Source organism: Pyrus communis, chromosome 1 (genome assembly GCF_963583255.1).
Source record: "Pyrus communis chromosome 1, drPyrComm1.1, whole genome shotgun sequence".
Classification (NCBI taxonomy): Eukaryota; Viridiplantae; Streptophyta; class Magnoliopsida; order Rosales; family Rosaceae; genus Pyrus; species Pyrus communis.
In genome coordinates, this window is record NC_084803.1 from 34,767,358 (window position 1) to 34,782,075 (window position 14,718).

The 14,718-nt window shown below is 38.0% G+C and overlaps 2 protein-coding genes across 4 annotated transcripts; both read right to left on the bottom strand.

Moving 5' to 3' along the window:
- Positions 1-2,375: 2,375 nt before the first annotated feature.
- On the bottom strand, positions 2,376-5,887 carry LOC137745475 (uncharacterized). The gene is made up of 2 exons (XM_068485435.1): positions 5,703-5,887; positions 2,376-3,980 (listed from the first exon to the last, which is right to left on the bottom strand). The coding sequence occupies exon 2, from the start codon at positions 3,964-3,966 to the stop codon at positions 3,007-3,009; it is 960 nt and encodes a 319-aa protein (XP_068341536.1). The 5' UTR covers positions 3,967-3,980; positions 5,703-5,887; the 3' UTR covers positions 2,376-3,006.
- A 732-nt stretch (positions 5,888-6,619) lies between these two features.
- Positions 6,620-12,285, bottom strand: LOC137710096 (mitogen-activated protein kinase kinase kinase 1-like). 3 transcript variants are annotated; one of them, XM_068449060.1, is made up of 9 exons: positions 11,125-12,285; positions 9,775-9,859; positions 9,540-9,602; positions 8,813-8,970; positions 8,533-8,605; positions 8,352-8,414; positions 7,557-7,667; positions 7,179-7,424; positions 6,620-7,022 (listed from the first exon to the last, which is right to left on the bottom strand). In XM_068449060.1, the coding sequence occupies exons 1-8, from the start codon at positions 12,090-12,092 to the stop codon at positions 7,212-7,214; spliced, it is 1,734 nt and encodes a 577-aa protein (XP_068305161.1). In that variant the 5' UTR covers positions 12,093-12,285; the 3' UTR covers positions 6,620-7,022; positions 7,179-7,211. The 3 variants fall into 3 exon arrangements, with proteins under 3 accessions (XP_068305161.1, XP_068305153.1, XP_068305159.1); XM_068449052.1 differs by having other exon boundaries at positions 6,620-7,030; XM_068449058.1 differs by having other exon boundaries at positions 6,620-7,046.
- Positions 12,286-14,718: the final 2,433 nt, after the last annotated feature.

A 14,718-nucleotide genomic window follows, 5' to 3' on the forward strand; every position in this document is an offset into this window, starting at 1 on the left:
GTCCTATTACTTTAACCAATTAATGTGCCGTTTTGTCAATTATATATGGGAGAAAATTTATGTTTTTCTTTTGACATTTGAAGAAGATTTATGCTGTTTTCCTTTTTATTTTATTTTTATCAATATCAGCTTTACATCTTTGTCAGTTTGTTGTGAAACGAATTCATTAGTATTCTATTTTTAGAAAAATTAATTTGGATTAAAGTTCATGACAGTTTTACAATGTGGTTTTGGTGAGTTAACATAATTCTTTTTTGGTATATTTTAACAGGAAAAAGAAATAAAAGGTTGGTAACTTATAAGGTCTTCCAAGTAGTTTGAGTGAGTGTGATATCCAATTACCTACCTGAGTTTGTTACCTATAACATTATTGTTATACTAGTATGAGTTCAATATACCAGTATCGCACTCAAATTTTTGGAGCAATTGTAAAAATGTAATTCCTATATGAGCTCAATATATTAGCTGCAGCACCTTAAGGGATGGCATAGCCTCGCAAGGTTGAAACGAGAAAAGGCTTACGGTGCATACCTAGGCACCCAGAGACTGGAATACCTAAGAGGGAGTTATAATACTTTTTTAAAGGCTAATTATTTGTTTTATATTTGTTTTTTGTTGCTTCAGTGTAACACTTGTCTTTTTTTTTTTTATTGTTTTATTTTTATACACGATAGTGTTAATAGGTTAAAATGTCAGTTATTAGGAGAGTAGGAAATCGGTGGAGATTGAACCCAAAACATGGTGTATAGGCATCAATTTTTTTCGCCACTGTGGTAAAATGCAACCTGCCTTGTCATATTTTGTTTTGATGATTAGAAATTATATGTCCAAAAACAATTAATTAACAAAAACAAAAGTTAACTACGAGGAAGAAAAAAAACAAAAGTTAATTAACCTGACAAGGGGAGTGGATTAAATTCATTCACAAGAAAAAGCACATCCCAAATCCATGGCAAAACAAGAGTTGGAGAAAGAGGAGAAGAACAATGGCACAAGAGAGAGGCCTAACAAGAAGGAAGTCATCATCACCGTCTATGTTGAAACACCATCACCGTCTGATTCGTCCCATCAGAAAACTGATGATCATGTTAAGAAGATCAAGCCCAAGCCTAGCTCCCAAAACCCTCATCAGACTGCGAAAACACGAATCCATGATCGCCGAGCTCGACTCCTTGCTTATTCTCAAGAGCTAAGAACAACTGGTGATTCCCAGAAAGTGCAATGGCCTAAGAGTGGTTCAAGGCCAAAGCCTAGGGTAAGTTTTCATGCATATATAGATTGTTTGGTAATGTTGGTACATTGTTGATTTCGCGTCGACACTCCATTGATATATATACTTTTGGTAGTTGGTATATTGTTGATCTCTATCGATAGATTGTTGAAATTTGATATCGACAATATGACAGACTAGTCTATAGTACCTATGATATTGTCGATATCAGTACTCGTTGTTGAATTCATACGAACGTATAAATTACAAAACTGAGGTGTGACGTGCGTGTCTAGCATTACTGTATTGATCATTTTAATATTTGGTATCGACAATGTAGGTAGATTTGTATCTGGTACCGGCCAATCACTCTCCGTAGTAGAAATGCACTTGAGCATACAAATTATCGAACTGAAATTCATGTGTGCTTGGTAGGTGGAAAACAAAAGGTTCACAACTCCAATAAGACTCAGAAGAACACGGAGCAGATGGAGATACCAGCGCTTAGCACCAGAAGTAGACTTATATTGCAATCCCAAATCCATCACAGGCAGGAACAAAAAGTCCGCCGAATCAGAAACAAGTTGTAACTTTCTGGTAAATCGCTTACACATTAATCAAATTGTTTCTGCTTCATTTCAGCAATTGAAATTTGAGAAATGATCGTTTCGGCCAATGTCTCTTTTCCTTTTTCTGTTTCATTATGCATAAGCATATTGGTTATGGGATTATCCTTAATGTTAAATTAGATGTTACTGTTTTTGTCGGTGTGTTTGGGCAGAGGAAGCTAAGGTGTGTGCTGAGAGGAATATCTGGCTGGAGCTGCAACAAGGGATCCAAAGTTGCTGAGAGAAATAATCATGTTGTTTGATTTAGAGTTTTTAATGTTAATTTGCTTGAATGGGTCGTATGTCTTTTTTCTACCCACTTATCCTGCCCTGTTTCTTACAGAAGTAAAATTTAAGATCCATTTTTTCCTCCATGTGTAGACCTTTTAAACATCTTGCCAAGTCAAAAATACTCAAAACAAGGGAAGTTACTGCACAAAAATCCATAGCATACGTGTAAAAAGAACACAGTTTGGCTCCTTTCGGAATAGGAGTTAATTCTTCTTACATGCAAATCACAAGGTCACACATACTGAAAATATCGTCAGTTCCATTTTATTCACGGCCCAGCAGAAAAATACAATAGATTCTACTTGCTGTGATTTTAATGAGTTACTTTTGCATTAGTATCGTACCGTCATTTGCGGGTGATAGGGAATGCAAATTACATAGGAACCCCTAAAACAGAGGGTCCAAAATAAAGGAGGGCCCCTGAACCCACCTGGTGATTCACACAAGGAAATACATTATTCCTCCAGAAGCTGTACACCAGCTATAAATGAAATTGGCAAAAGAATCAACACGGTAGGTCACTGAATTCAGAATTTAAGAGAAGATAAAAAAAAAGGCACACTATTCACCCCTGTTGAAAGACAAAGAATAACCGATCAATACAATCTACGAGGAATATTGAACACGAAACTGCCCTCAAGTATCCAGGGTTTATGCCCAGCCATCTGCATTTCCTACAACCTGTTAATCAGTAACCTGTCACTAATCACAGCGTGCAATCCAGGCCGCAGAAGCAATGATTCGAAACCGAAAAAGTGGGTTCAACTGCCTAAGTTTCCAATGAAAATGACAATACTTCTAACGCATACCATAACAAGGTGCATCAATGAGGTGAATGCATTGAAAAGAAAATCGCAAAAGTAGAATGCATTCTCCCCAACATTTGGGCAATTTTAGTCATAAGAATCGTCCAGGTTCTCTAATTCTACGCTGCACGCCCCCACCTCTAAGCCCGACAAGCCTCCGCACCACTCCCCTGCCTCGAACAGAACCACGTCGAGGTGCAAAGGCAGAACGAGAAGCCGAAGCACGCAAAAAACCATTTTCATCCAAAATCGTGCGCCGTGAGAAGAGACCACCAATATCAAATGAACGAAATCCAAAATCATCTGAGTCACTGTCATCATCTAGCTCCGAATCAGAATCACTGTAAATGCCATCAGGGTTTGGCTCCAGCACATAATCCCCCATGATCACTGCCCCTGGAGTAGATGACACTATTGTGCTGATAACATCACTTCGCTCTCTCTCATACTCAAGCTTCTTCCATTTTTCTTCAAGTAAAGGATCCACTTCTCGGGGTCGTGCCAATGGGTGCTTTGCCTTAACATGTTTTCTGAGCTGTTTATAAGTTCCAGCAAATGAGCAATTTTCCTGCAAGCATGTTCTCTTCTTGGCATCAAAATATTGTCGTGCTGGTTCCACCACTGTCCAACCCTTCACTTGCCCCCGACATAGCGGGCATAAAAGCTCTGGTACATCTGTCTTCTCCTTGGGCTCCCCTTCACTTGAACTGAAACCTAAACTGTCCATTGGTCCATTCCATGGTTGAGAATTTTGAATTGAACATGCTTTTGTGTACGCTTTCTTATATTGTTCGAGACAGTTTGAATAGCGATGGCCAGTGGCACACATATATGGGCGACAGCCCTTATTATAAGAGGAACAAAGGAGGAGAACAGCATTGTGAGGGAACTCCATGCAGACCGAACATGTCACATTTTCCCAATCTTTCTTCTCCACTGCTTTGTGAGGTTTCTTTTTTGAATGCACATCTTTAAGAACCTTTAATGGATGCTGGATCTTCTTTACAGCTCGGAAGTCATGTTTACGTCGCAACTTGTTAACTTTGGCCATTTACAAAACACAACCTGAAATCCATCAAGAGAAAAAGAAAGAGAAAGGGAAAGGATATTATTCTTACAAATCTTCGGCATTCTAAGAATAAAGATGAGCAAACAAACTAGGTTGCTTGCATACATCTCATGCACAACAAAACATATGTGCAAATTGACTCTAAGATCTCCCTAATGACTTCATGTATCAAACACATCCAACAATTGTGTCCCTAAAAAGGAAAAGTAAATCAGGTTCTCTGAATCTTTCATATTGTACGTATAAGTCCAAATGCTATTTGTGTGGTGTCATTCTTGAAACATAAGTCCATTTAATACAGCAAATCAATTTTTTTTTGTTTTAAAAGCAAAAGGAATTTTCTGCAAAATCATAGGAACTATAATTGACAAGTGAGAACAATTCAACTGTTGACAATTTGCAATTTCGATATACAATTTGTTTACATTACCATTTACAAACCATAATTCATCATTTTATTTAGCGGGTAAGATTGAGACATAAAAAATAACCAGATTACAGAAGAAGTGAAAGTAAAATGGACAACAGCATGGGATTCTGAGATCAAACGAGCACAATTTTTTCCATGCAGCAACCAAACCCCAGTGACTAAAAGGGGAGGGGGTGTTTTATTTTTTTATTTTTTTTATTTTTTTTTTTTTTTAAGTTTTGCAGTGTATCCAAGATAAAATTATAAAAATTTCCAGACAGATCTTTGTAAAGATCTGGCTGGCCTAGCTTCATGACTTAGGAACAAAAAATATCAACAAATTCATGGAGATCCGACGAAATCTCCACTGACTGACATTATCAAATTTAGTAGCTGTCATATTGTCAAGAGAACTCAATCTGTGAGCCTCCGCATGGGAAATATAAGTGCTTACCACTCATATAATACAATTTTTATTACAGATTTAAACATCAAGAATACCATAATAATCACAGAATACTTCATGTTTATTTGATTCGGTCTTTTACACTCATTGTCCTTCTTCCACCAGTCCACTCTCGTCCCATATCGGCCCGATTTTCTATTCCTTATTAAAACCTCATCAAATTGCATACCAATAGCTTGTGCTTATCCTTAGTTATGTGTGCCCAGAAGTATTGATGAGATACTGTAGTTAGTTAATACTCCTACGCCCGTAATTTCGGTTAAACACGCAGATTTAAAATGAGATACACCACTAGGAGGACATCACAAAGAATTAAAATTGAGCAGTAGACAACCTGAAAAGATTACATCTTTTGACTAAATTGCTCTAAACTAGCACTTATTCGAATAAACACTTACAAAAATGTGGGAAAAAGACGAAAAACTCAAGCATGCATTTACTTTCAGGATCAAAATGTCACATAAATAAATCAGAAGTTGTAATCAATCGCTTGACAAAAGCCAAAAAACCTAATTTGACCGGCAAAAGGCCTGAAGGCCCTGAACTTTACAGTTTATGCAATCCGAGATCCTTTAGAAACAAATTGTACGGACGAAAACATGAACGAGCAGTGCAAAATTTGAAAATGCAAACAGAAATCGAAATGCAAATCTACATGTAATACTACGTACGCGTTCACAAATGAATCTGAAATCCCTAGAAACAAACAGGAGCAATTCACACAGCAAAGGGGTTCTTCGCAACGACCGAGACAAAGCAAACGGGAAGACTAAAACCCTAGAAACGAAATCGAAGAAAGGCGCGAAAATTGAGATCGGCGGAGGAGTCGGGTTCAGTCAGTACCTGGGAAGCGGCGGAAATGAAATCAGGCGGCGGCGATTACGGCGGGAGAGAGAGGGGAAGGTGGGGAGGAGAGAGAGGAGGGAGAGTTTTGGATTTGGTGGGAATGTGGAGGCGGAGAAAGTGAGGTGAAGGAGGGTTGGGGGAGAGTGAAAGGTTGGATCTTGGCGGGTCACGTGGGAGGAGAGAGGGAGTTGCGTGCCGTTTTTATGGTTGCTGCGATCGATGGCGTTGGTGGTGCACCATAATGTTGTCATCTGCATCACAGACGATGAAAACGACGATGAAGCCGGAGGCTTTTTGGTTGGGTTCAACCGAAAATCATTTGGGCCCACAAAGCTGAAATTCCGAGTCTCTGAGAGAGTCCATTTGTAGTGTGTGCTGGGCCCAGCCAGACCCGAATACATTGTTTCTGCAGCAAGCGACACTGCTACAACCCTTTTGCGTTTGAATTGTTTTTATTTAGTACATGTTAAATGGATTTGAATAACAAATTAGTCCTGTGACAGAAAAAAAATAAAAAAAATTAGCCCTGTGAAGAAAGTGCAGGCATGTCTGCATGCAGACTGTGAGAGGTCGGTTGAGCAGTGCATACGCCTCCGCTATGCTCTGAACCGGCTTCTCTCTACAGATGTTTGTTGCTGATGTCAACATTGACTAATGGTTTAAGTTGAAAATGCATGAAAAACCATGGAATGTTTTGTATTGGTTTTCCAAGTTACACAGAATAAAAAATAAAAAATAAGAAAAAGTCTAAATTGATGACTGATTCCCAAACAGTTGGCTATTCTATCTCCATGAATATAAAGACTTTTTCTTTGTAAACATGAACATAAAGTCTAAATTGCATGCTAAGTAAAATATTATACACAGAGATTACAGATTGTATTACGTAAGCCTGCCAATTGCAACACCGTCGATGACAAATTATATACGCCTTCCAATTGCAACACCATCGATAACAAATTATATACACATCGCGATTCCTTTCCATTTCTTACACATCTAACTACAACAACTTACTGAATTACTTACTTTGGAACTAGAAGGAGAAAACACAGAGACATCAAACACCTATCTAAATAAGGGCAAAAGAAAATCACATCCTACAACAGACGAATACGCTTGAATAATTTCTTACTAGACTGCTCGCTCCACGGTGAAAGATTTTCAGAGTAAGGAGGTGTGCACCCGAAGGGGGTTAGCAGATCCTGCGACGACCTTGAAAATTGATGAACGCACATGCACTCTACTAGCGTAAGCCAATATTTGATGGCTGAACACTGGATACCGGAGCAAGTTACAGAACGTGGATTAAATGTCCTGCATCTCTAGTGTTGGACAGAGCTGTTACCAAAAAGCAAAGAATATACTAAACAGTGAAAGCATTGGATTCTACAAGTATTTTCTTTTAGTTTACATTCACGGGAAGAGTGAGCAACAAATATGAGGCAGTGGAACACAAATCCAATCTTTTACCTTATATCACAACTTATATCTGCACAAATGTTTTCAGCTGGGCCCCCGGTGATGATAAGGAGATGCTGATCCAGAAGACGTGGGAAGGGGTCTCTTAAGAAATGGATGAATTAAGAGCTGAGCAGCAGTGGGACGTTTTTTTGGATCTACTTGTAGGCATTGATTGATGAAATCTTGTGCATCCTTTGAAAGAGAATCAGGAATCTGAGGGGGCTCCCCCTTACCAATCTTAAATAATGCTTGCATCTGTTGAGACACAAGAAGAGACTATGTCAGAAACAAATTAGAGGTCAAAAGAGATGCACCATCCAACACATTGTCATCGTCACTAGAGTATAGACCATATAGAGTACAACTTATAATGAAATTGGCACGAACCCATTCAAGATTAGAGTATGGAACCCGCCCGGTTAACATCTCCAACACAGTGCATCCAAGGCTCCATATATCAGCTGGAAGCCCATAACCTTGGCTCTTTCGGTTAACAACCTGCACAAGAATAAGATGACTGAGAAATACACGAATAAAATTTGGACACAGCCTATAACATTCATGTATCAACATATTCAGCCTTTTCAGAGGCTAGACATTTCAAAAACAGAATTAGGTCCATTCCGCCTACATGTTTGAAAAAGATACTCCATGTGATGTGATATATAGAAAAAAAAACAGAAGTTGGCAAACATTCAAGTTGCAAGATGCATCAAAACATGACAACTATCATAAGCCATAGGCATCGTTATAAAATTTTCTAGCCTTGACACAAGATGTGGGATATTTTTTAGACTGAGAAAAGATATAGGATATCTGTAACTTACCGTACTTTATTTCAATTAATTCAGCTTACTTAACAAAAGCAAATCAATGAATAATATTGCTGCATGTCTGGCTGTGTTCTTGGAGAAAATTTAATTAGGGTAGAAATCAGAAGAAAAAAAATACATCCTGCAATAACCAGGATGTAATTCAGGAAGCAAGTAAACTTTGGGAAAATCATCCTGCAATAACCACTAAATTTAGCAATCCATGATTGTACAACAAGTTTTCATCAGTATCAAATTGAAGTACATTATGTCCTCGATTAAAAGAAAAGGAGAGCTCATAAGCATTCAAAATAGTCTAATATTTTTAACTTTTGATAACTGAAATTAAAATTAAAATGTACAGGCAAACCTCTGGAGCCATCCAGAATGCAGTCCCCTGGCAAGATTTAATGTCATTCATATTTTGGATAGTCTGAAAAAAAAAGGACGCAACAAAAAATATTAGGTGAAAAATTGTTCACGATCACTTGTAAGTTGCAAATATTGAAAACACTAATACAGCAAAGATTTCGAGGCATGAAAAGACAAACCTTTGCCAATCCAAAATCTGCAAGCTTCACAGATCCATTTGCATGCACCAAAATGTTTGCACATTTAATGTCCCTTAATACACGAAACAAATGGATGAGAATGGATGCAGACAAAATTACAGAAGCAAAGCATGGAATGAACATTGCGATGGCATAGCCACTTTTATTTTCGTTCTGTTATGGGATGACCCTGACATGAGATGGCTCATTGGTGGAAAAAGAAAACATAATCCACATAATATAATTTTCAAATAAACATATATCTTGTGACATGAATTACCTGTGAACCACTTTTCGGTCATGAAGATACTTCAGTCCATGCAGGATCTGTCTTGTGTATTCAGATACATGAGAATCTGTAAGATGATATGTCTGATAGAGTTTTTGAAGGGAACCTTTAGCTACAAGCTCCAGAAAGATATAAAGGTTTGATTCATCCTACAACAACCATTGAGCAAATTATACATAACCGGATTAGATTGATAAGTACAAGAGCAATCTAATGTTGAATTAGTAAATGTATGCTATGGGAAAACTAGAGTAGATCATAATCAGACAATGTAATATACTATCAATATGAAACAGGTCAGAAATGCTTAAGCTTACACCCAATATAACTACAATTGTTGATACTACAAATGCTTAATACTTTTGGAGTCAAAGAAGACCATCAAATAATATGGCCAAAGTGGCTGAAAGTAACCGGTAACCCCCCAGGTATATACATGACACCGTGGCCAGTATAATTTTATATCTAAAATCAATTTGCATGTGAGTAAAAATAAGAAAACTAAATCAATGTATGAGAATATTTTGTGTACATTAAGGTGGACTTTTTTGTAGTTGGGCGACACTGTCAAATATAAATAAAAAGGAAGTTATACTGGCATGAATTTGTAGCATTTTATATACTGAACAGATGATCTTGACATGCATAAATACTCACATGGGACATAAAGGCATAGCATGACCAAAAAAACATGGGGCATACAAATAAAAAGGAGTACCTTTTGGGTGCCATAATATTGAACTATGTTATGATGTTCAAACTGACTCAAAAGAGCAATCTCCTGGGAAAAAAAAAAAAACAGGGAATCACAAAATGAGGAAAAGTATGTCAGCAAGAAACAATAATCAACCCAGGCTGTACTCACATATAATAACTGAATCAATTACTTAATAACAGGGTATTGACATGCAAAACCTGGACACAAGACCAGACACAACAAAAGCCTCAGTCACCTGTTCAAGTTGATAAACTCTTTGCTTTCCCTGACTTCCTTTATCAAGCAACGAAACTTCCTTGACAGCAATGAAGCATCCGCCACTGGGAGGAAAGGAAAAACATACTCAATAGGATATCTCAAATAAGGGAAAGATGCAGCATAGTTGCTCTTTAAAAAGCACATTTGTACTATTTAATTCATTAGGGAAGCTTTGCAGCAAAACAAAGAACTAATTCATTTTCATGTACAGTTATCAAACTAAACATATAGGAATAAAGGTTCTATGAATAAAAATAACTACGTCGAAGTGGCAAAGATAAAATAACTACGAAATTGCATTCCCATTCCCCTATTAAAAGAAAAGACGATACCACAAAGCCTCAATCATTTCATTTCCTAACAAAACAAGCTTGGGCCTAAGGTTCAAGCTATTGTTGGGCTTAAGCTCAGAAAAAAATCCGGACAGCTGATCCAGCTAAAAGTATGTCTCAGCTGGGCTTATTTGTGGAACAGGTGTCTGCTATCTCTAAAAACATAGCAACCATAACCTCTCATATGAATCACCTTCCTCTTATGCTTAACAAACCCAAGTACATCTGCAACTCACTACCCAGAACTATATTTGCAAAAAGGGTTCCTAGAATAACTCAGTTGTCCATACATTTGCATACCACCAGGATGGCATGATATATTGGCTTGTAGTTCTCAAAAACACTTTAAACCCTGTGAAGTAGGAAAATTAAGATATGCTTTAAGACTCATATAGAAACACAAAAAGGACAAGAAGCCTAAAAATCCCTTATCAAAAACCCTTTGAATTCCAATATATGTCTGCAAAAAAAGCTTTTACTAGTGCAAATTTAGCACTTGATTGGAGCAAGGACTCATATTCGAACAGCTATCATCTTAAGATCTTCATTCTATAAGCGATTCTTCCAATCAAATCTAAATAATGCCCTTCAAACTTCCTATCTAGAACACTCCATCAAGCTAGGCTGGTCTTGCATCACTAGTATCCTAAGGCAAATGAGGTCATCTATCTACTCTTCCATCACGTAAATTTCAAAACCAAGTGGAACCCTTTCTTTAACCATCACCATTGAACACTTATGTTATGTAGCCTCCACCTATCTACTTCCCAAGTCCAAGAACAGCAAGCTATCCTTCAAATGCTGATCTTTCTTCCCTGAGCTAGCTTATTATATCATTATTTATCCCTCTAAGCTATTAAAGCATTTGTTTCTCCTAATTACTAATTGTTGCTTTAAATTTGTTCTTAGTTCTTAAACATATTGAAGTTTCCAATCTTAATACATATACAAGAATAAGCATTAATAAGAAACTGTAAAGGGCTTTGAGCACTTACTCAGAAATTGCTTCATACACCGACCCGAAAGACCCACTGCCAAGACGGTCACCCTTCTCCCAGTGAGTGATAATAAGCTTCAGCCTCCCATTCGGCGAAATTCTCTCATTCGGAGAAACAGTGGTGGTGCTGGAAGAATCATCATCATTCGACGTCGTAAATGAACACCCTTCAGAGACCGGCACAGTATCTCTAATCTCAATCTCCACAGCACCCTCCTCTCCAACCTCTCCTTCTTCTTCTTCTTCTTCTTCTTCATCAGAAGAGGAAGCTGCAGAAGAAGAATCAATCTTCTTTCCCACAGGGTTTCCTGCGCCTTCTGGCGCGAAATCCCTCAGAATGTCCCAAGTCGAGCATCCGTCGTCGATCACCGGAACCCTCATCGACGGCGGCGGCTTGAGCACCGGCGGCCGCACACCCTTGATCCCAACACAAACCCCAGCTGAAACAGAAGTAGCAGCTGCAGCAGCAGCAGCATTATAACACCCGCTTGGAACGGCCGAGTCAGCCCGAGTCAACTCAGTTGCAGCAACAGTAACAGCCCTAACTCTACCGGACAACTCAGCCACTTCTTCCCTCAATACGTCGGGTTTCGGACTATCCGGACTATCCAACCCGTACAATCTGGAGATCGGGAGACGGTCTGAAGACGAGCGGATCTTCCGGGCCACCCAGTCCTCCTCCGATATCGAGAAGTCGTCGGGTCCGAGGCCCAAGGTCTTGTATATCCGCTCCATATCGCCCTCGTTCCCCTCGACCCGGAAGCTCGTCCGGTCCAGGTCGAACGAGCGCGTGTAGAGCGACGCCGACGACGACGAGTTGTCGAGTGAGGACGAAGTCGAGGCAGCGTCGTAGTCAATGTGCTTCGCCGCATTGCGGCGCTCGAGCCTCGGCTTCCGGCGGTTCTTCTTCGGATCCATAGCTTTCGTTCCCTTGCTATGAGAGAATAATCGAGGTAAGTGATGCATAGGGAGCTAAATCCATCTAAATTTTTCCACCTCAGCTCGGGAAATTCGATCGGAGAAAGTAAGCGACGATGTAGTGCACTTGTGTCCGATTTTCTCAGCTGATTTTCTGTTTGTTTCCCAAGAAAATCGAGCAAGAAAATGGAGGGAGGGGTTTGGGGGGCGTTTTCGGGAAACGCTGACCAAAAAGGGGAGATGGTGGGAATTTTGGAGACTGGTAAACGCCGTCGAATGGTGAGCAAAAAAAAGGGAAAACGCGGTGCCACGTGGCAGTTTATGGGCTTGGAGGAGTGGGGACCACTTGCCAAGGATCTATCTAAGGGCTTTTTGCGGTATGTCTGAGAAGGCGCGCAGATTCTTAAGCGTACGCCCTACGTCCGCGCAAAGATCTTGCTTACGTTTCGGCGACAGTAGATCAATGGTTGAAGTTAAAATCTAATTTTTTAACTCAAAATAATTTAGTTTCAAACTAAGAAATAGTCTTCAATGATTTTGGTTGAAGTTTTAACTTAAAATTATTAAATAATGATCACTTAGTATTACGATTCAGTTGTATTACTCTTCACTTGTAAGTGAAATGTTTTAGATTCGATTCTCGTCAAATGTGAATTTGAACCATATTATTGTTAGTCCATTGTAACACTAAGTCTACCCCCTCATTCTTGGTCTAGATAATATTGTTTGTTCAAAATATAGTCTAAAATATTATATTTCTAGCTTTTTTCCTTAAACGTTCTAAAACCATCTTCAACTCTTGAGTTAAAACCTAAAATTTTTAACGTAGAAAATTTAAGTTTTAATCCATAAACAGTTTTTCTTCTCCAACCCTTCTAAGTTAAACCTTTAGTCCGAGATTATTAAATAATAAATTTAGGATAATTTTTTTTCTTAAAGTAACTTTAAAAAAATATATATGTAGACTATCCTAATTTAATTTTATGAATATTTTAACCTAAAAATATTTAGATTCCGATAAATATTGTAAAATCACTAAACTGACATCATGAAACTCGTGAAACACTATGAAAGAATACGAAACACATAAAATAAAAAAAAATTTCCAATTACTTTAGCTGTTAGATTTAAATTTGGACCATTAGATCTTTCTTTTTTTATTGTTCGATTTGATCATATTAGATTTTAGCCATTGGATTCAATGAATTTATAAATATAAAACTAAAAAAATACACATATATGATGGGTCAGCCCCCACTAACCTGGGGGATTCCTGAGCTAAATTTGCTTCATAAATGAGTTTTGGGTTAAAACTCATATTTGCCCCAAGGATTGGAGGAAGATAGGTAAATTTAGAACCTAAAATTTAAGTTTTACTCCAAGAGTTGAAATAGATCTAAGTGGTGAAGCCACTTGAAGTGAAGATAATGCAAACCTTCAGGTTCCATTAAAAAAAGTTTAGAGTTAACTTAAAAAAAATATTTAACTAAACCCAAAATATAGTAAAGATAAGTTTAATGGGCTTTCAAGATAGGTAGTTAGAAAAAATTTAGGGTGTAGCAAACCAGACCACGTGTCTATGCGGCTCCAAATACAAGAAATATTCACCTACCCAACCTCCTGATTTGTCATGTTAACTCTGGCCCACTTTTATCTCACCCCCTCTCACACCACCCCTAATCCGGATGCGGCGCACAAGAACCTTTCTTTTGGTTGGTGTAAAATATTAAAATCTTTAAAAGTGATTAGTTTTTAAATAAAAATACTAAGTATTTGGATACTAAATCCTTAAACAAATGTAAATTTGAAATGTAAAAATCATGTTTGCATTTTTCTCTTTGAATACAAACACTATTACTCCACCAAGCTATAATAAGTGGAGGACATAGGGGGTTGAAGAAGAATGATCTATCAAACATGACAATCTACCACTTGACTGCATCTTATTTATGTTGAATCCCACGTCGCTCTTATTTTTTATGAGATATAACCAAGTCATTTTGGTGCAATCATCAACAAAAGTGACAAGTCAACGAACTCCTTATTGAGTAGTAATTGGAGATAGCCCCCACACATCGAAATGAATCAATTCAAAATGAATTGTTCTTTTATTGAAACTTGGAGAATACGAAGCACGATGACTTTAGCTAATGTGCAGATGTTACACTTTAGACAAGAAAATGAAATATTATTAAATAATGAAGGAAGTAATTTTCGTAAATAACCAAATGAGGCATGACAAAGATGATGATGCCATAACTAAACAGTCTTTAACTTTCCGTTATCCTGACTTCGAACTTGAGGAGCACGACTTTGTGCAACATCATCAACATAGTACAACCCCCTTCTTTTAGTACCACGCCTATTAATCGCCTGCGTCCGGGTATCCTTAAGTAAATAGAAGGAAGGAAACAATAGCACAACACAGTTTAATTGTTCGGTGACTTGTCCCACAGATAATAAATGGCTAGACAATGTGGGAACGAGTAAACTATTTTGAAAGGAAAGAGGCAAGGTAAGTGCGATTGATATAGCCCCTGTAACTGGAGCAACTCCTTCATTGGCAGTAACGATAATATTTCGTGGAGGCGGTGTGGAATTAAAGGGAGTAAGATCATAAGTTATATGATCAGTAGCTCTGTAATCAATAATCCAACCTGTATCATGATTAATT